We start from the raw sequence: 23,134 nt of genomic DNA, 5'->3' as shown, positions 1-23,134 counted from the left end.
GTGAAATTGACTTGATACACAGTGCAAACGCATACACAGTGCATACATACATACATATGTATCTACACAAGCATTGCATTTTTAAATTGCCTGCTTATTTATCTGTTTATTTTCATTTTATGCATCGGCAACAAAATTGCATGGCGTTACAAATTAGCCGCATAGCATACGAATCAATCTATAAAATCATTCACAATTGGCGGCAACAGAAACTGACGTTTAGATGCGCATGTAAAATACTTTGTATGTGACTACAGTGTTGTGCATATTAATAAGAAATATTTGTATATAATATATAATTTTAAGAAATATTATTTTTATATTAATAAGCAAAGTGATGAAAGTATATAAAAGAAGATATTTAGAATTTAAAATAAAATATGATTTTGTTGGAAAACAGTTAATCGAAATATTATATTTCAAAAATATTTTCGAAACACCCACAACAGTTCATCAAAATATCTTAAAACTATTAACGAAATATCCACAAACTTTATCGATGACAAATTATCGATTGTTGGAAAATTTTATCGATAATATTGTATAGAAATGTCAAAATGATGCATGGAAATAGTCAAAAATAATTTAAAAATATCAAAATCGATTAATTGAAATAAATACTATTAAATATGAGCATACTTTATCGATGACAAATTAACGATTTATCTGCAAGTTTTATCGATAAATGTTCAAATTGATGCATGGAAATAATGAAAAAATAATTTAGAAATATCAAATCGATAATTTAAATGAAAGCTTTTTGAAAAACAACAAATATCGATACAATTTATCGAAATATGTATATACCAAAATTGTTAATATGAACAAAACTTTATAGCAATGTAAAAAATAGATGCTTGGAAATTGCGAAAAAATATAGGAATATAAAAATCGATTTTTCGAAATATCAAAGAAAAATCGATTATTCATAATTAAAGCTCTTTGTAATCGATAATTATTTTTCAAAAATCTTTAGCGATGACAAATTATCGATTTACCGACAAATTTTATCGAAATGTCAAAACTGATGCAAAAAATCTTTAAGAAATATCAAAATTGATTAATTGATCACAATTGATTAATTGAAATAAAAACCATATGAAAAGTTAAACATATATCGATATAATTTAATGAATTTTCTTCAATATTTATTAACATTTTGACAACAGTTTATAGAAATGTAAAAAAAGATGTTTGCAAATTGCTAGAAAAATATCGGATTATAAAAATCGATTTTTTTAAATATCAAAATCGATTTAACAAACTGTGAAAATCGATTTTCAAAATAAAAGTTGAAATTAAATTGAAAAGTTATGCAAATATCGATAATATTCTTCAAAGTATCCATAAACTTTATCGATAATAAATTATCGACTATCAAATTATCGACAAATTTTATCGATAACATTGTATTAATTTTTAGTAAGGAATAACATGCTTTGGAAATTTTAATGGAAAATTTTTCGAACGACAGGTATTGACTAAATAAATCTATATTTTATAAAGACTTGATGAATTAAGTAATGTTTTTCTGCAAAAGTTTTTTATTTTTTGTATCATTATAATAATTATTTATAAAAAAATCACCGAGTTAAACAACAGAGTTTTTTGAGCGAATCTAAATTGTATATCCCGAAATTGTACAACATTTTTCATTTTTGTATTGAAAAAATTCTGAAAATTTCTAAAAGTTACTCATTTATAGCACAGACGAACGAACTAATGGTCTTTGGTTAAATAATATATACAATTTTATTTATAAATTAACATTTCGATTCGCCTGAAATATTTTTTCTTTGTATATTTACAGCTGCTTTCATAACTAAAAGTCAGCAGCCGTAATTTTTTTCATTTTTGAACAGCTAACATAATCTATTAATATGTTCAAAACTGTATTTGCCACAAAGTTTTATTCATAATTGAACTCACTTGCTTGTGAATGACTTGGCCAGTCGCAGATATGAGCAATCAGCAACAATTGGTGTCTGAATTCCTCAACAATTACTACAATAGCTAACACACACACACACACACTATACTTACATATATGTACATATATTATAATAATGGTATGATATGCAGAAAGATTCGCACTTTTGATACGCACGCGCATATCGCTGAGATAATAAAATATTTTCGCGCCGCTCGCTGCGAATCGCGGCCAAATTGTGTGTGGAATGTCTCTGCGTTGATTGCTTTCATGTACTGCAGATTTGTTATTGTTTTTATATGTAACAAATTTAGATTTGTTTTTTTTTTTATTTATTTATTCGGGCGCAGTTATTGTTTACTCAATGAATTTCTGTGGAAAGGCGTGATTTTGCCACTATTTCTTTGGCAAGTGCAAAGTCCATGAATTTAATCAAAAATGTTATGAACCTACATTGGTGTGTGTACATATGTATGTGGCATATGAGTGAATAGTTTAATTATAGCCAGAGGTGGGTTTTTGGTGGTTCAATGTTTTAATTAGCAAGCTGTAAACAGGTAAGCATGATTTAAGTGTGAACGGTGGTGAATTTTAATGGCTTCAACATTTGGTGAGTGACGAATCGAACACAAAACTAGCATAATCAAATCAAAATGGGTTAGCAAGTGGTTATACTCTCCACTATGAGATTCAATAAGATAATTTTGGTTTCACTTAGACACGAGTATTCTCGCACTGCAACTCGGACTGACGTATGGAATGAGTGAGCGCATTTTACGCCGACATCTTAAATTGAAAGGGTAAACCATATAGATTGGGCAAGAATTGAAGCCGCTCGAGCTTATCATGCGACATCGCTTTGCTCTATAGGCTCTTGAAAAGTTCCCAGAAGATCCGACGTTTTCGAGCCAAACTTTGTTCAGCGATGGGACCCATTTCTGGCTCAATGGGTATGGGTTAGCCGAAGTGCAACCTGAAGAGATTCCAGAAAAAACAACGGTGGAATCATCGGCCCATATTTCTTCAGAAATGATGCCGGTGAGAAGGCAGCCATGATAACCGACTATTTGATGTCTAAAATTGAAGCTCGTGATCTCGGCGACATTTGGTATCAATAAAGCGGCGTCACTTCCCACACATCGCATCAATCAATGGATTTATTGAGAGAACACTTTGGTGAGCAGATAATTTCACGTTTTGGGCAGGCCGATTGGCCATCAAGACCAATAGACTTTTTCCTATGGGAATATGTAAAGTCTGAAGTCAATGCCAACAATCCCGCTTGGAGCGTTGAAATGCTCGAACGAGTCATCGAAAATTGATCTCAACGGATGGACCATCTGAGAAGTAGCGGCGTTAAAAAAATAAGAGCGATAATCTTCAAAAAATAAATGCCATAGAATGTTCTTTCGAATACTAATAAACATTCCCCATTAAATTTGAAGTTTCTGTGTTTTCTCTTTAAAAAGGTGAGGAATCTAGAAATGGATCACCCTTTATTAACGAAGCTTTCATCTTGAGAAATCGCCATGCCACTTGATCGAATATTTTATAACTAAGTAATTGTATTTATGGGAAAATTTGAAAAAGAAAACCGCCAGTTAGGTCCTCTAAGCGAAAAAGTGTAAGACCAAACCTCAAAGCAAGATTTTTCGGCGTTTTGGTCTTCAGCAACTTATTCAGCTGTAGATCTGTCAAGCTGGATAAGCGCTGAATACTACAATGTATAGAAGGACGGCCAAAGAGTTACAGTCTAAACCCCTTAGAAAACTCTTCGGCTTAAAAACAAAACTGAATGAAACCTATGCGCTTTCAAACGCTACTTGATTCGACCTGTGCTCATAAAGAGGGGAAAAGATAGTGTGCCGGCTTTGCTTCACTGACCACCAAAAATGCAATTTTTGAGGTTATAAAGCATATTTTTATTTCTTCTTCGATTTTATTTCAAAAATATGGATGTGGCGAATTCCACAGCTCGGCATGATTTCACATTCCAATAATTTTTGTGTATATACATATGTAGGCATGTAAGTCCATACAACATAATTTACGTAGCATTGCACTCCGCCTTGAGCACGATTCAACAACATGCCAAAATATAAATTATTACCAGGCTCAAATATACTCATATTCATATATGTACATATGTATATATGTAAGTAGATGCACACATCATCGCTTACATATGTATGTACATACATATATTGCCATTTGCTTTGACCGGCTGTAACATAAAACGCTGTTACTACAAAATTGGCTGCTCAAATGCTCGTCTTCACCGTTTGCCATCGCCAATAAAAGCCAATAAAAATACACCAAAAACCGTTTTTTTGCAACAAAAAGCAATGAAAAAGTCGCTGCTGGCAACTACTTAAGATTAATGTAAAATCAGCAGAATGCAGCGAAATGCAAAACTGCTCGTGGTCGGTGCAAGCAGACTCTATATACATTAGGGTGGTTCAAAAAAAATCATATATATTCACTTCATATCTGAAAAATTGTTGGAAGCTGGATAAACATTTTTCTATATGATAATAAGAAAAAAATAGAAAACCGTTAGTTGGGGAACCTTCCCGTTATAATTAAGAGCTCATACTTGGAGAGCTTATCTTGGCTGTGTTTATCAATTTTTGAGAGTACGAAAAGAAAAAATTAACATTCATTTTTTTGTGCCACCCTAATATACATATACATATCTATGTATGCCAATATGCAAGGTAAATAAAGCAAAAAATGTCGAAACCAAATTTAATTACACAAACGAAATGTAGAATTTTAAGAGGTGTGAAAAAACAATAAAAAGAACAGCGGACAAAAAAGCGTGTGTGATATTCGAAGACCTTCTTTCTACAAGAATTTTATGTAGATAATGTATGCATGTTTGTTTGTACAATCATAATAATTTTCTTATGAACGCTACCACCATTGGTGCAGCATAAAAGCTCAATTGCGTACGGTTGCTAGGTGAGTTCACCTTTCACCGCATGCAATATGGTCTTCGCATCCATCCATGCATACATACATACATACGTTTGTATTTGCAAAGTCGTCGCTCTTGCTTTTTATTAAGGCCTGTTCACGTTGTACGTAAATTATTCGCAGTTCTTATTTGTGAAAAATATATCTAAAATATACTCTGGGCAAGAAATAGCAAGACTTTTTATGTTAAATTTCGCGCGAAAACCTATTGGTTGAAATATTTTATTTTCAATATTTTTTTTCTAGGTTGGCATGACTCTCAGTGACACATCAGTGCCAAATGTCACATCAAAATAATCATTAGTGTTTAGTATACGTTTGTGTTTCTGAAGTACATAAAGTGCATTTGGCGATTTTTAAGATGAGTGAAATTATTCAACAAACAAGTTCCATTAAATTTTCTCAAATTTCTGGTGCCGAAAAGTTCAGAATGTTGGGAAAAACTATCGGTGATAATTGTTTGTTGCGACCAAGTGTTTTTGATTGTTACAAATACATATTTCAAAGACGGTTGAGATCACGTTAACGACGAACCACGTCCAGGGCGACCATCAACATCAACTGATGAATCAACACGTCAATGAAATAAAAAGATTGGTGCTTGAGAATCAACGATTAACAGTGAGACTTCTTACTGGCATCGTTGGAATATCGGAAGGGTCAGTGAAAGCATTTTGAAAGATCATTTGGGCCTAAGAAAAGTGAAAGCACGATTTCGCTCCAAAATCACTCAATTTTTTCGAAAAATAAAAAATAAAAAAATTGCGTCACGTTAACATCTGTGAAACAATGCTTTCCGACTATCAGGATGTCATGAAACGTATTATTAATGATCATGAGTCTTCGATCTATGCTTACGAGCCGCAAAGAGACAAGCAATCGGCCAAATGTCGTTGCAAAGATGAGCCGATCCGAAAAAACCCATGTCAAGGCAGGTGAAAAATCAAGGTAATATTGACAGTTTCCTTCGATTATTGAGGTGTGATGCACTTCTAATTCCTTCCGACCGGCCAAACTGTCAAAAATGAATACTATTTGAGTGTTATGTCGTTTGCACGAAGCTATTCGTAAAAAGAAGCCGGAATTATAGGTCGACAACTCTTGGTTTTTGCACCACGATAATGCAACGTCGGACACTGCATTGATTCTTCGTGAGTTTTTTGTCAAATTTTCAACCAATATCGTGCCGCAACCACTGTATTCGCCTGATTTAGCTCCGTGTGACTTCTGGCTGTACAGCAAACTCAAAAGACCGATCCGGAGAAACCCTTTTGAGTCAATTGAAGGCATTAAACGTGAATAGCTGCGCGCTTTGAAGAATGTTTCGGAAATTGAATTTAGCAACTGTTGCGAAAATCGGAAAATCTTTGTCACAAGTGTATTGGGGTCAAGGGGATTTTTTGAGGAAGACGACATAGATTTTGAAAACTAAATTTTTTAAAATTATGAACAATTAAATGTAAAAAGTTTCAATTACTTGAGAGTGAAAATGACCAAAAAGTTTTATTTCAAATATTCGACAAAAACTGCTAGTTACACTCGGTTTTACACTCTCCTCGAAAAAATTTATTTTATATACATACGTAATACATTATATGTACGCATATACAGATTATAAATAAACCCATAAGTATGCAAATATCCCAAAAACAGCTGCTGTGGGACAACTTTTTTCGGGCTCGAACAGGCAACCTCATTAATCACGACTCAAAGGGATCCTGCTGTGTCCAGACAACAACAAAGAAAATTAATAAAACTTTCCGCCAAGAAAGATGCACAAAGCATACAAAGAAGAAGCTTGTCCTGCAAAAAACAGCATTTCGCTCGTAAAATGTGTAGAAGCATACACATACAAGCGCACACATATGAATATTGAAACATAAATCAGCTAATATAGCAGACACAATGAAAATCAAATTAAACAAAATTGTTTTTTTTTTCGTGATAATTTTTTTCGCCGTGCATTTTTGGAACTCATCCGCAGAGCCAGACTGTTTGGTACGACGAATTGTACGCCTCGATGATAAAAAGCTTAAGCGGCGAAGCCAAACTTAATACCCAGAATAAACGAACTTCAATGCATGAAGCATACAAACAAAACTATACCTACATATGCACATATGTATATACATACATGAGTCGATATGTTTTTGAAGATATAAGAGCAGTTGAAAGCAAACAGCCATTCGATTACCTGCTGGCTGCCGTTCATCGTCGTTCTGTTGTTACTTTTTTGACGTTTGTTTTCATTGGATATTTGCTGAATTTTGTTTTTGGCGTATTTAAATTGTGATTTTCAATATAAAATTTCAACATTTCAATCCGCTGCTGTACGTTTGAAAAATGCTATTTTTAGCCACTCAACGGGCTGGCAGACGAGCTGTACGGTAGATTGAATTTTATGTGGTGTTATGATGAGAATGGAAATATAAATACAATACAAAACTTTTTAAGGAAATAAATACAATAGTGTGTAAGCACTGCTTCTAATTAACAGCAAATCTGACATATTAATGTTTATTCATTTTCTGCAGGAGTAAAAATGATTTAAATCACATTCAGCGCTTGAAATATACATTCAGCGTTCATTTTATTCAAATTACTACCGCTAAAAAAGTCTGATATTTTATACATATTATTGTGGCTAGTATTCAGCTGATAATCTTTGCGAGAATTGAAAAATTAATTTTCATAAACTTTTATTTGGTCTTGAAATATCTTCATATTTTGACATTTTCTTTAATATTTTTCTTTATTCAGCTCAAATTAAAATTATGTGGTATTGCTGAATAAATTAAATTTATATAAATTGCGTAGGTTTGTTATATTGGCACTGTGATGTTCATATTTTAATTGGTATTCGGAATTCAGCAAAATTTTAACTTAAGCAACTTTAGTTAAATTCGAAATTCAGCAAGTGCTTACAAAGAAATTAAGACATTTATAATTCAATCTTATTGCTGTATTGCTGAATAACCTAATTCAGATAATTTGCGTCACTTTCTAATACATTTTCCAAGTGATAGTCATATTTTAATTAATATTTGGAATTCATCAAAATTTTCTAAAATATTTGACATGTTTGTTCAATTCAGCACTACCTTTATTAATTCAGCTAGTCTACAAAAGCAGTAAAATGTACATTTTAGTTTATTTTTTGTACGCAATAATAAACATTCAGCTGAAATCCGCAAACTCAAAGCTACTAAAATAAGCACTGCAAGCTCTATAAATTTCTTTTTTATTGCAGTACTAATTATAATAAATGACGTTTATTTCGATGCTTCATAAACAATAAATCAGAGCGTAGTGCTCACTTAAGTTATATTTGGCTTAATTTTTCAATTCAGCACAATTCTTTTTCATTATGCTGATCTAGAGAAGCCACAAAATATAAAATTTGGGTTTATTCAGCGCATTTTTAATTATTCAGCTGAATTCAGCAAAATGATAGATTGTCATACTGACATTATTTGCTCTCAAATTTATTTTTATTTAAGTAATTATTACATGTGACGTGTAAAATTCTTTGTATGCAGGATTATTTACATTCATCTGCTCTTGTAAAGCCACAAAATTAATAATTTGAACTTATTCAGCGCTTTTTTAGATATTTAGCTGAATTCAGCAGAACCAAAAATTGTCAAATTGAAGTATTTTTTCGATTCAGCAAGATTATTTTACATTCAGCTGCTGTTGGAAAGCCCCAAAAGGAATATTTTGAGCTTATTCAGCGCTTTTTTAGATATCCAACTGAATTTAGCAAAACCAATAAGTGTCAAATTGAAGTATTTTTCGATTCAGCAAGATTATTTTACATTCATCTGCTCTTGGAAAGCCCCAAAAGGAATATTTTGAGCTTATTCAGCGCTTTTTTAGATATCCAGCTGATTTCAGCAAAACCAAAAAGTGTCAAATTGAAGTATTATTTCGATTCAGCAAGATTATTCTACATTCACAAAAGCCCCAAAAGTGTCAAATTGGCATTATCAACTCTACAAATATATTATTACTTCAGTAATTTTAATTATAGTGCGCCACAAGTTTGAAACCTATCAAATCAAAAGTATGGCTTGTATGTAAAAGTTCAATTATCACGCGCCGCAACAATTTAAAAAAATGTCCTAATTCCTGCTAAACGCAAAGCTAATGAGAAAATTACCCTGCATAATTGCATTGCTGTCATACCACACAGCCTTGTTGAGCATTTCTCTCGAACAATAAGGCAAAACCAAACGGCAATATGTATGTTGCAAGTATCAATTTTTATATCAGACGTGAGAGCATAGTAATCTCTATGGTAAAAAATATATGTATGTATGTAAGCGTGTACGTTGATGTGAAAAACAGTTTGTCAACATGTTGCTGACAACAAGCTTCTTGACGCCACTGTTGCGCCTTGCCATGTTGCATGTAGTAACATGAAAATTGACACAGCAAGCTGAAAACAGCAAGTTGTCTTGTCAGCAGTCAGTCGAACACCATTCGTTGGCTTGAGTATTGGCAATTTATTTAAATGTCAGTGCGATTATGTTGCCGCTGCGAATTTTTGTAAGATGTGGCAGCATCGAGAAAAAAAACGAGTTAATGTGCAACGTTGCAACTCCCACCTTCCGGCGCGCAAACGCAATGCATAGGCAGCTGCATGCAACAAATTGCAAACAGCGATGAGAAAGCGCTGAATGACTGCTTATTAGCCTGTCGTTGTTGCCGCCAATGTTGTTGCTGTTGTGTCTCTGCTCATTCATATGAATGCGCGTTGTGTATTGCAAAAGTGTAATTAAGCTTAAAACGCATCCATAAAACACTCAACTCATATCTGCATTCAACTGCAATGCGCAATCACATCCACACATACATATGCATACGCACGCGCATGCGCAAATGTGATTGCAAGGCACGCAGCTGTTAGCCCGCAGTTAGTTGATAGTGCAACGGCAATCGTGCATTCCACTTTGTGCGTGTGTGCGTAACTTGCAAACAGGTAGACTCCCCTATCCTTACCGCTCTTTTGCGTGCTTGTGAGATTTGTGGCGAGTAGCGTTGCCTGTTGCGTAGACGAAGTACCTAATATGCTATGCTAATTTGCAATTAGTCAATATTTAGTATACCGCTGTTGCAACATCCCCCTCCATTTCCATGTAAGCAACATAGCGTAGTGTTATGTTTGCGCATGCGTAAATTTTACAAATATCATTGATGCGCGAAATTTGCGAGGCGTCGATCGATATTTTTAGCATTTATAAGCATCGCAAGTAAAATTAATCATTAGAACTTTAAATACAAGTAAAAAGCACTTAAGACTGCAGTTGTAAGTAATTCAGCGGTACATTCAGCACAAATAAAACAGTTTATTTAAGGACAAAATGTTTAAATTATACTAATTCAAGTCAAAACACACCTGAAAATGCTATTCAAAGCAATTCAGCTGTATATTCAGCACAGAAAAGTGTTGTTTTCAAGTCAAAAGACACTTGAAAAAAATATTCAAAGCAATTCAGCTGTATATTCAGCTTAGAAAAGTGTTGTTTCAAGTCAAAAGACATATGAAAATGCCATTCAAAGCAATTCAGCTGTATATTCAGCTTATAAAAGTGTTGTTTTTTCACGTTTACATCATATTATAGCTTTTAGTTACTATTCAGCGCATTTGAAAATAATTCAGCTTATTAAATACCCAAGAAATATATATCAACACTCTTGTTATCAATATTCAAAGCATACATTTTATATTCAGCGCCATTTTACATCATTTAACATATAAGCTCGAACAAAACTCTATATTCAGCTCTATTAAATAACACATACACATATTTATTACTGTGTGTTATTATAGCGCTAAATGTAAACATATTGTGTCTCACGGGATTTTAGGCCGTTAACGTTTTCTTTAATAATATAATTTACTCTTTTAACCCCCCATGATTTTTTTTTGCATATTTGTTTATTAAAATTGTAAATCATGTCGCCTTTATATTATTAAATATAAATTATTGGATTTAGAAGCAATTCAGCGCTTTTAAACGTCATTCAGCGGAAAAATTAAGCATATATTTGCATCGACTGTTACATAATTATATCAGTGATTGTAAGCATCATAAATTATAACACATATACTAAATTTTTTAGCTGAGTTTGCCACCGAAAGTGCTATTCAGCAGATATTGAAACCAATAATTAGCTATGTAGCATTTCCTTGCTATCAATTTTTCTTTCTCTAAATCACATCAGCGTAAGTTATCTTAATTCAGCCAAGCATTTTTATTACATGCATATTTGTTTCTTAAAATTTCAGTACATACTTATGTACTCCCACATATGTATAATTAAATATATAATATTGAATTGAAAAATAATTCAGCGCTTTTAAACGTAATTCAGCGGGCAAATTAAGTACATATGTGATTTGATTGTCGTACAATTTTATCAGGCATTCAAAAATTTAAATATTTATTTTATAAAATACCAAAATTATTTAGAAAACTATTTTGTAAATTAATTTATAAATACTTGAGTTTGCCACCGAAGGTGCTATCCAGCAGATATTGAAACCAATAATTAGCTATATAGGATTTCTCTGCTATCAATTTTAAGGCGTTTTTCTTTCTCTAGATCTCATTCAGCACAAGTTACCTCAATTCAGCCAAGCATTTTCACTACCTAACTAATGTATGTTATTACATTTCACTTCGGTAAAAATTAAATCAAACCTCATTCACACACTTTACTTCCCCTGACATATTGTAAATCTTTCAACGACAGGCCATCTTCCGCCCCACTTGTTTGAATTTCAGCAGCTTTTTTCCCAAAATAAATTTTATCCACTCGATTTAGCACATCAGAAGGCTTCTTTAATGAAATCGAACAACGAAGATGGCACAATAAGCAATAACAAAAAGTATAAAACAAGTAAAGCCAATTGCAACAACAACGGTAATATGTCGTGTGCAACAAGCCTACACCATTGTTGTTGTATTGTATTTTTTGCCAGCGCTAGCTCTTGTTTTTGTTGGTAAATTCTTCCTCTCGTGCAGACAATGATCTGCGCTTGTAGTTTGTCTGCTCTGCCAGCCAATACACTTTTATCTCAAATTTTTTACGTTGTTGCTGTTGTTGGTTGTAAAAAAGGAAAAAGAGAAGATATTTGCATTTCATAGCCTTGGGATGACAACGTGAGTTTGGCGAATATTTTATTCCTGCTTTGTTTTATTTTTATTTACTCTCGCTGCTCCTGCTTTTCAGCGCGTCTAATTTTGGTATAATTTTCGTTTGCATTTTCGGCAGTTGAAGTGGTCTCAATATAATGGAAGCTGAAGCATTATTTGACTGGATTTCGTGGAAATATGTTGAAGCGCTTTTGTGCGCGAATATAGAGCATTGCGAAATTTATTAGCGCTGCTCTGAATTGTGTTGAGCTCTGTTAAACTGTGCTGAATTTATTACTGAACCATAAAGGCATACATATATGTACATATGCACGTTATTACATACATATTTATGCATATGTAGCTATATGAAAGTATAAACTGTTTGTGAATTTAGCATTAGCAAAGCATTGTGGGAGCATTTTACGCTTAAAGTAGCAGTATGTATAATAAAATATGACGCTGAATTAAAATTGGAGTTTGGAAAACTATTGTAAACAGGTTAATATTAATATAATAATCGTAAAATGTGCGCTGAATTGAAATAAATTACGCTGAATTGTAAAAAAATAGCTGAATAGAAATAATTAGAACATAGCAGTAAAACTCTTTATCAATATTAACATATTCTTTCAAAAACAGCTTTATTTTTCCAATGCGCTGAATTGCAAATAAATACAGAATAACACCGCGTTTTAATTCGATGAAATTTGTAAGCATCAAAACAATTTGGTTATATTATGAAAAATAAACATACGTACACGCAATTCAGCTGTAGTTTTATGCGCTGAATAATGGTTTTAGGCAGATAAAAAAAACTATTTAACTAGACAGTTCTAAAATAAACTACTAGTTTTATAATTGTCAGCATATTTTATGCTTGTATTCAGCACATTTTAAAAACACCGCACTTAAATTCCATTTAATTCTATGTCATAAACTTAAAACAAATTTATAACTAAGGCAATATTTTAAAATTATATACAATTCAGCTCATTTTGCATGCGCTGAATTCATTCTAGATGCGATGAATTCAATTTAAACACAAAATATTATTAAAATCATTCTTTACAAATAATAACGCTCGAATAATACAATTCATTCTATACGCGCTGAATTAAATTTAGTATCATTCTGTACTAATAATAACGGCCGAATAATGCAATATTTTTACTTTTTAAGACAGTTCAGCATTATTTATATGCGCTGAATTAAACTTAAACACAAAATATTTTATCAGTATCCTTCTTTTCTAACAATATAGCTTGAATAATACACAAATTTTAAATTTTCAGACTATTCAGCACAATTTCGATGTGCTGAATTCCAAAAAAATTATATTAAGGCTAGTAAATGTATGCAGGCCAGTTAAATAACATAGCCTTATACCGTTATAGAAAATTCAGCAACTCTCAAAAGCGCTGAATTGCGTTCTCGTACGTTGAATTACATTAAATCCCGCATATCTAACGTTTAAACTCTAAATTAACTGCTCAAACCTTCAACACAAGTTAATTATGTCAACAAAAGTGACAGAAAGGCACAACAACTTTGTATGCAATTTAGTGCTTGTATTCATGTTACCATGGAACGCTTGTACATATACATATGTACATATATTTTGCTGAATGTAGGTAGAGTGACGCGAAAAGAGTCGATAAAATTAACAACGCTAATTTGGTATGTGAAAAATGTCTTTTGGGCGCGTCGACGTTGCTGCGTCATTGCCCTTAAAAATCGCACGTCCAACGCTAGCCCCAGCAGCTTGGGTATGCTGTGCAACATTGGAGCACACGATTAAGAAAAAAACTTGCATTTAAATTAACTTGGCTATAAAAAAGCACGAATTGTCTGGCTAGAACTGTGGAGGACTCTTTAGATGTTTAAAAGGAAGGCAGGTATATGTGTGCGTGCGTGTGCTGTTGCATGTGGGCTAGCCAACGCAATCCAAAGCCCTTAGTCACTCCCATTTTCGTCTCACAAACGCAGAGATTCGAAGTTTATGTAGCAAAATCTTTCGTGGAAGTAGATGGTTGGCAAGAGTGCTGCCGCTGCAGTGAATTACCACTCAAATGACCCGAAGAATTGCATGAAAAATGCAACAACGACAAAAATTTCAGAAAAAGAAATGTAAAAAAATAAACAACAATAAAAACAGCATTTAAGCGCTGGCTATAAGTAGTATATGTTTTAAAGTGTATGTTGGCATTGCTTTGCAAGCTTGTATGTTTGTATGGATGTATTTATGTGTGTGTGAATTTTACCTAAGAAACTGCAGCTATTATACCCACTTCCAGAACGGCGACCAGTCGTTTTGTTGCAGCTCCAGGTATTTTGAAAATTTATTTTATCCTTCGTTGTTGACATATTCCTTGCCTGTCGCGCCTGGCCCTTCCATATACATGTGTTTGTGTGCTGCTGAGCGCGCTCACTTATGCTGCTGGCACATCAAAAGTAATGATGCTGCGCGGCTTGATGATGATGAGAGATTGCTTTTATACACATGTATTTGTTAAAATTTCCTTTTCGTTGTGTATGCTTTTTGAAATTTTGTTGTTATTGCAATTTTATAGTGCTTTTTGCTGCACTCGCTGCTTGCTTGTTCGGCAAAACACTTTTAAACACTTTCTTGCCCACTTTGTTGCTGCTTTGGCGCATCAAAATGCCAGCAACAGTTTCATTCTTTTGCTGCGCGCGTATGTTGTTGCTGTTGACAGGCAGCCGAGAGACAACACAATAAATATTTTACACTTTTTCGCGTTATGTACGATTTTTTCTTGATTAAAAGGTTAAATTTTTACGCGATCTGCCTTTGTTTGAGTTGAAGTTAATGCGAAAATACAGCTGCCGTGTTGATTTTGTTGCTGCTGAATTTTTTCGGAACTTTTATTGTGGTATTTTTTTAATTTTGTTTCTGAATTTTGTTGTTGTAAATTTTATAAATTGAATTTTTTCAGCACCTTTATTGTGGCATACTTTTCAATTTTGTTGTTGAATTTAGTTGTTGTTGTTGCATTTTTAAATTTTTGTTGTTGTAAATTTAATAAATTTATTTTTTTTCAGAACTTTTATTGTGGCATACTTTTCAATTTTGTTGTTGAATTTAGTTGTTGTTGTTGCATTTTTAATTTTTTTTAGTTGTAATTTTTATATTGAAATTTCCTGTAAAACTATTTCTTTTATTCATTTTTACAATGTTAAAAATTGTGTTGTTGTAATACTTGTTTTTACAATTTCTGTCATAAATTTCGCAACTAAATTTTTAAGTAAAAAATTACCATGAAGCAACAATAATATTATTTATTACTAATTATTTATATGCTTTAAAAATAATATTAACTGATACAAAAAATTAAAATTAAATTAAATTAAAATTACTATATTGAAATTTGGTTTGAAAAAAATATTGTTATTAAAGAAATATTTATTTTATTAAAAAAAATATTTCTATAATTTTATGTCTGTTTTACACATAAATTTTCAAAAAAAAAATTATTTTAATTAATTTAATAAAATTTAAAAAAAAAAAAATTTTCCCAAATAAAGCAAATTTCGTGCCTACAAAAAAAAAATTTTGTTTCACATAAATCTTCAAAAAAAAATTTTATTTTGTTTTATTTTAATTAATTTTTTTTATTTAATTCAATTTTTTTTTAATTAATTAAATTTTTCAAAATAAAGCAAATTTCGTGATTATAAAAAAAATGTTGTGACACATAAATCTTCAAAAAAGTTTAATTACATTTTTTTTAATTTAAATAAAATTAAATAATTCAAAAAAGTTTAATTATATATTTTTTTAATTTAAATAAAATTATTTTTTTTACTTATTTAGCAAAATTAAAATTTTTCTGTTTGAAAATTTATGTGTCACAATAATTTTTTTTTTGATAATGACGAAATTTGCTTTATTTTGGAAAATTAAGAAAAAATTCTATTATTTTTTTAAATATTTTTTTTTTTTAATAATCAATATAAATTTTTTTTGAAAAATGAAAAAATATATACGAATAAGTAATTTTTTATTTTACCATTTATTTTTTATTTTTTTTTAATCACTTATTTTTAATTTATTAAAGTTAGAAAAAAATTAATTTTTAAGCATTATATATTATATATATATTTTTATTATTTAAAGAAAAAATAGTGGAAATTGTTTTAAGATAATTTTAATAATTTTTATTTTGGAAATTAGAAAAAAATCAATCAATATTTTGTTAATTATGCTTTCAGTTAAACACTTTTTTCTTCTAAAAATCGATATACATTAAAAAAAAATAATATATGAATCAGTATTTTTTATTTTTACTTTTTAGTTTTCGTAGATTTTAATTTTCTTAATTCTACTTTTGCAAATAAAAAATAATTTATATTAAATTATTTAAATTTTATATTATTAAAATTCTTGCGCGTCCAATATTCATTTCTTTCTTTAAAAAAAATGTATTTTTTCCATAAAAACCAAATTTAAAATGTTTGTTTGCTGCCACACCTTTGTAATCCTACAGAAAAATATATATTTTTAGTTTTCTTTAAAAGAAATTGCTTAAAAAATTTATTAAAACTAAAATTTTTTAATTTATAAAATAACTGTAAATGCAGTTCTGCAGAAATTTTTTTAAACTTTTTTATTAAATTTGCTTAAGTAAATTAATCACATTAGATAAGAAAATGTAAATTTATTAAATATCTGCTTGTTGTTGTTGTAATTTTTTAACCATATATTCCATTAAATATTTTCCATAAATATATATTTTATAACATTTTATAAAAAATAAATATTTTCCGAAAATAATTTAATGCACAAACTTGTTGCTGTTCTTATGCTTCAATTGCAACTATAAATCGTTTGTTGGCTTCGATGTTATACGCAATTATTGTAATTCATTTCCAGCAATTTATATAACTGCCTTATCACTATATTGCTTTGTTTTTGTAGTTGTCTTAATGGAATAAAAGTAAAATACTCGCAAAGCAGCTGCAGCTCCTTACACAGCCGTTCGTCGCTAAAGCGCATTTTAAGTGATCATGAACTTCACTTTACGCGCTCCCTCCTACCTTTTTTGCACAAACAAGCGCATTACCACGGCAAGTACTTACTCACAACAATCGCATTTATTTTTAGCACTAATTACTTTAAACGTGCGAAAAACGAACGCAAACAAGCGTCGAGGGGTGGTGCAACGCAACACGACGGTATTTGCTGCCAACGCTGACCAGAAGCGCATGCAATAAGAAGGAGGATCAGTTAAGGCGGCAGTAGCTTTTGACTCACGTTGGATATATGTGTATGCTAGTCTTCTTGCCTCCGTCTGTCTGTCTGTCAGCAGCAACGGAAACGAACTTGGTCATTACCGGCGCATACTGACTAACAAAATGATCAAATAGCTGACTAACTGCCCGGCTAGCTGACAAACTGCTTATACGCGCAGTCGATGTGTGTGTGCCTAATCGCTGGGAACTCACAAAAAAGCGCCTCGTTGTTACCCACGAAAAATACCTTTAATGATCGTGCCTTGCTTAGCCACAAGAGTGCTTAAGTTGGTGCAGTTGGCAGCGCATGGCAAACATATAGGACGGGAAAAAATGCAACAGTCTCTTACTGCCACTGTCTCTGGGGACAACAAACAGTGGTAGCCGACCGCCACCGCCATCAACGTAGCCGCCGCAGGCAAACAAGACAACTTAACTACGAAATGCGCAAGCGATCGTCATTCTACCGCTACCCGCAGCGCAGCATCTTTTCTTTATTTCTTTTGCTTAACTGCCAACGAGCCTGCTACGCCACCGCTGATCGGTGATCAGTGATCTTGTAATGATCGTGTCGCTTTGTTTGGCGCTGCTAACGCTGCCAATGATTTTTACTTAACTCATTTTCCTCTTTTGAGCCGCTCTTCTTTGACTTTTTGTTTTGATACGATTTAGCGTACAGCGCTCTTGAAACGCCGCGGAGTAAACTCTTGATCTTTTTCCTGCGCTGTCATTAAAACCGAACTGAAGTGAATTTATTGTAGCATTTTACTTTGAAGAAAGGTTTGTCTTCTCGTACAAATATCATATGGAAGGCAAAGCAAACAAAACTTAAGAAACACGTTGACTGTATTGCAGCGTTCAGCAGTAATCATTATGATCAGTGGCGATCATTACTGCTAGTAGTTTGTTTGGACTGTAGCAGAGAGTATATAATATATAAATACAAACAAGAGGCGCTTCCGAGAATCATTACAAAGCGACAGCAAAGTGTCTGCAGCAAATTGAAGTGAGTGAAGTATCAGAAATTTGTACGATCACTGATCGCACAATTCCTTTATATTGGCTTTACTGCCAATTCAGCTTGAAATTAGTCTGCTGCTGGCATGTATGCTTGCATGCACACATAAATATATTTTTTAATGAGAACCCTCCCCACCACTGTAGACGATCGCACTACTTCTACTTAGTATGCGATCAGTCAGCCAGTGCGGCAAGTGCGTGTGTTCATTGAAAATGAGCCGCAGCAAAAAAAGGTTGTCATATAAATATTCGTTTAGTAAACAAACACTGAAATTTTAATCAAAAGCTCGAATGACATGTAAGTCGGTTTGCATCGCTTCACATGCCAATAAATGTCGATTAATCGCAAAAATATGTCGACAGCAACAATTAGCGTTTTCTTAATTATTTATGCGGCAATTTAAAACTCATTATAGCTAGAGTTCAAAGGTGCTGAAGCGCCACACGATTCGCCACTTAAGCATACAACAAATCACTTCCGACTACAGCGCGTGCATCCGTGATGTTTATTTAGAATTATTATTTTTAGAATTTTTTTATAGAATCTTTATTTATTTTTTATAGAAAAAACTTGCAAATTGCTTTCAAACCACACTCCAAAGAGGCGGCACGAAACATAGTAAGCGCCAAAGTGATAACGCAAACAGATAGCGCAAATAAAATGCCGCTAATGAGATAACTACTTGAGTGCTATCGCAAATAAGAGATATACATAGACGACGCCGTTTCATTTCCAAAGATTCAAATAGATAGCAAACATTCTATTTTTGCAAAGAATGCTACATAAATATAACCAAATTATCTACAAAACTTAACTTCGAAGTGTAATGGAAATTTACTACAAAATTTCAATTAAAAAGTATAACTGATCACTGATCATTGGAGTGAGTCTGATAAGCATGGGCGCCAAGCATAATTGAATTTGAAAAATGAAGAATATTTATATTTAAAATACAGTAACTTTCTCAATGTACTCGAGTGTACCTGGTCTGTTAAGAACTGTATTACAAACTGCGACAGTTTTGGAGTTTTGGAGTGAGGATCAGTAAAGATCAGCGAGGTTTAGCACATAATCTGGCGTCTAAGCATCAAAACAGTATTTATTTTGATTAAATTTGGAGCAAAGTATTTTTTAATTTTGTAGAATATTTATATTTGAAATACAGTAATTTCCTCAATGTACCTGTTCTCTTAACTGTATACTACAACCTGCGACAGTTTTGAAGATCAGTGAGGATCAGCCAAGGTTTAAGCACATTGTCCGGCGTCTAGGCATGAAAACAGTATTTATTTTGATTAAATTTGTAGGTACTTAATTCTTATTTGCATTTTTCTAACGAATCACAATACTGAAAGTACCACAAAAGTATTATTAAGAGGATCAGTAAATGTTGTGTACCTTTTAAAACACCAATTAAGCTACAGTGTTTAGAATAACTATTGTTTCAATTCGAAAAGAGCACATACTATTTATAGAGGACAACAGATTATTAGACAGCCAGTTAATGGTACTAAGTAGCTGATCACTGACTGGTTTAGTTTAGGTTTCCCGGCTTACCAGGAGATATAGCAGAAACTGATATCAGCCGTCTAAAAAAAATTTTCATAGGCTCAAAGCGCTTTGTCGATTTGTAAGGGTCGTATTGTTTGTTATATACACATTTTTGTCTTATGATTGATTATATATTATTGTTTTATGATTTATTATAAATTAGTTTTAGGTAACACAACGGTATGGCGTTCTAAGTTGTCCAAGTGAGATTTTTGTTAGGTTCGAGCTCATAACCCAAACTAACCTAACCTCGTCTAGATTTTCAGTAGGCGATCTTTAGATGCAGCGGCTAAGTTTATGATATTTTAAAACCTTAAGTTCGCTGTTAGGATCGATCTCATAACTTAACCTAACCAATCTAACATCGTCTAGGTTTTCAGAAGGTGATCTTTAGAACCAAAGACTAAGTTTATGATATCTTAGAACCTTAAGTTCTAAGCTATCCAAGTGAGATTCCTGTTAGGTTAGGTTTTGATTTTTATTACACAATCTTTAGAACCAAAGGCTAAGTTTGTGATATCTTAAAGCCGGAAGCCTTGTATTACACATCTAATTTCGAAACTACACATCATCGAATAATTCATTAAATTCGAAATTACACATCTAACATCGAACTCGAATAATTCATTAAATTTTATTAACCAGTATAATGGAACTGGCTGATCTTTGTAGAAACAAACCTCAGTATTCAATGATCAGCAAAATCAGCCGAGCTTTTTAATAATGAAATTATTTAGTTTAATTTTCAGGTAGTTTGAGCGACACATATTATAAGATGCATAGTATCTATAATCGATTGCCTTATAGAGAGTCTTTTATGATCACTTAAATTTTCTGAAATTTATTGGGTTAGGTTAGGTTAAGTTAGATCGCAAATGGACTGCTATACTCGTGTGTAGTCCTAAGTGAAGCCATAGAAAAGAAGAATTACTTGTAAATTAATTATTCTCACTTAATTTATCAATAATTTAAGCGTATATATTAGACTGCTCGAGAGCGATCTTCTTGAAAAGTCAAAGCATTATTTGTTGATGATTTTTTGTCGAAATATATTTAAGTTTACTGAATTTTCGCTTTTCCATAAATGGTTTGAGTTCTAATTAAATATATTAGACTAATCTTTCAATATTTTTATCAAATCTACGGTATTTACGTAGCTAGATAAGACACTGGGTCAGCCTTTACAGTTTTCACTACTTGAGATTTCAAACTTTCAATTGTTGATTCATTGATATGGAATTTATAGTTGATTTAATGAATATGATATATATAGCAATGATGAATAGACTATTATGTTTGTTAGGCAGTTCTATCCTTATTGGTTTCGAAGAGTTTGGTACTCGAAAACGAACCAGAATATTTCATTTATGCAAACACACGAATAAATCGCTTAAAAATTAATAATTTCGTTGCATAATATAAATATTTATAGCACAAAATTACAACAACAACAACACATGTGGACTCAGTTTTATCATTATTCATATATTTTACTTGGAATAACTGTTATTATATATAAAATAATCCAATACACTATTTCAACATTTTCGACCATTCAGATCAGGAATCGCATTATTTTGTTTCCTTTTTGCACATTAAAAATTAATATATACGCTCCAGAAATAGTAGCCGATCATGATCTTTTACAATATCAGCTGTTCAATGCTTTGAAAACACATATAAATGTTGACATTTTGTAAATATAAGAGGAAACTATATATTCATTACTTTATAAAGACGATAATGTCATATAATTTCACTTAAAACGATTTTTTGTCCTTGGAGATCACTGATCATGCGTTAGAAATAGCACGGTATAGTGCTTCAAATTTTAAAATTTCGTACGCCAGCTACTTCACTACATATTTTCTTTCAAGTTTAGAAAGCTAAACTTACTACATACTATTTTTTTTTAAGTAGCTGTAGATCACCGATCTTGCTTTTTTAAATTATTTAAATTTACAAAACTTCATAGTTAATACAGTAGTAAATGCAGTAAAATGGTTCTTAAGTCACTGCCTTATACGAGACGTGTATTTTAATGGGTGTATCTATGAATAATACTTCAATTTTATAGATCACTGATCTTTATGTAGGTGTAGATCACCGATCTTGCTTTTAAAAATATTTAAATTGACCAAACTTCATAGTTAACACAGTACTCTATGCAGTAAAATGATTCTTAAGTCACTGCTTTATACGAGACGAGTATTTTAATGGGTGTATGTATACATACGAATAATACATCACTTCTTTTTATAGATCACTGATCTTGCTTTTAAAAATATTTAAATTGACCAAACTTCATAGTTAACACAGTACTCTATGCAGTAAAATGATTCTTAAGTGAATAATACTTTTTAATGGGTGTATGTATCTACGAATAATACATAGAAACTGATCTTAAGCGGGTGAATAAACTTTTACAAAAACTTATATGCTGTTAAACCTCCATCACCCATATTTTACTAAAAACAAAACACTTTAACCACCTGATTACCTTAAAATATTATATGTTTAATTCACTTCAACAATTTTTATTATTTTTTTTTACACAGAAAAGTAGGTATTTAATTTCTCTTCCAAGGTATTTAATAACTCTTCCATTTCAACAATAAAATTTATTTCGCCAAAAAGTAAACACATTTGCACACTACCGCAAACACACGCACGTACAAACGCACACTAGTACTACTGCGGGGCAACACGTTGCGATCATTATCGATCGAGCGCACTACCGGCGATCTCACACACATACGAACTGTGTCCGCGTTTTAAACAACAAATCTACCGATTTTCCGTTTACTCGTTTCCTCAAGTTGTTTGAGCTTTAACGGTCGTTTCGTTACTGACATCAGCCAGCCAGCTAACGACCAACAAGTGTATTTTGCCACAATTGAATAGACGTAGAATTGAAAATAAACTAACTGCGCGGAGAGCGTGAGCGACTTTAAGCCGCTGTGACGAGTTGGAGCGCCTGGGAGCGCGAAGAGCGGTTGAAGTGGTTATAAAAGTCTACAAAAGCATGAAATGCGCAAGCATTTTGTGAGAAGTTGCGCTGAGTAGCGCGCTAGAGCGTCTAGTGAGAGCGTTTGCATGCGCATGACGATAATCTCTCAATCAGCGGTGTACTGTTTACCCGTAGCGCCTGGGCGCACGCATATTTTGGTTATGGTTTTTTGTTTTTGCTTTGTAGTTGATAAGCTGTGTATGCGCTGGCGTTTGCGCGCTTAACAAAGCAACAACAATAATAAT

At 32.2% G+C, this 23,134-nt stretch overlaps 1 protein-coding gene across 2 annotated transcripts in view; it reads right to left on the bottom strand.

The window, feature by feature from the left end:
• LOC126763607 (protein TANC2) overlaps positions 1-22,716 on the bottom strand; it is a 151,453-nt gene extending 128,737 nt beyond the window's left edge. Inside the window, exons 1-2 of one of the 2 annotated variants that reach the window (XM_050481261.1) lie at positions 22,380-22,716; positions 14,319-15,308 (exon numbers count right to left, since the gene is read on the bottom strand). In XM_050481261.1, coding sequence (XP_050337218.1) covers positions 14,319-14,421 — 103 coding nt within the window. In that variant the 5' untranslated portion in view covers positions 14,422-15,308; positions 22,380-22,716. The remainder of the gene's footprint in view (positions 1-14,318; positions 15,309-22,379) is intronic. The other variant, XM_050481262.1, reaches the window with a different exon arrangement.
• Positions 22,717-23,134: the final 418 nt, after the last annotated feature.

The sequence above is a fragment of the Bactrocera neohumeralis genome, chromosome 6 (genome assembly GCF_024586455.1).
Source record: "Bactrocera neohumeralis isolate Rockhampton chromosome 6, APGP_CSIRO_Bneo_wtdbg2-racon-allhic-juicebox.fasta_v2, whole genome shotgun sequence".
Classification (NCBI taxonomy): Eukaryota; Metazoa; Arthropoda; class Insecta; order Diptera; family Tephritidae; genus Bactrocera; species Bactrocera neohumeralis.
The sequence above is the reverse complement of the archived record's forward strand: the minus strand, read 5'-3'. Positions and strand labels throughout refer to the sequence as shown.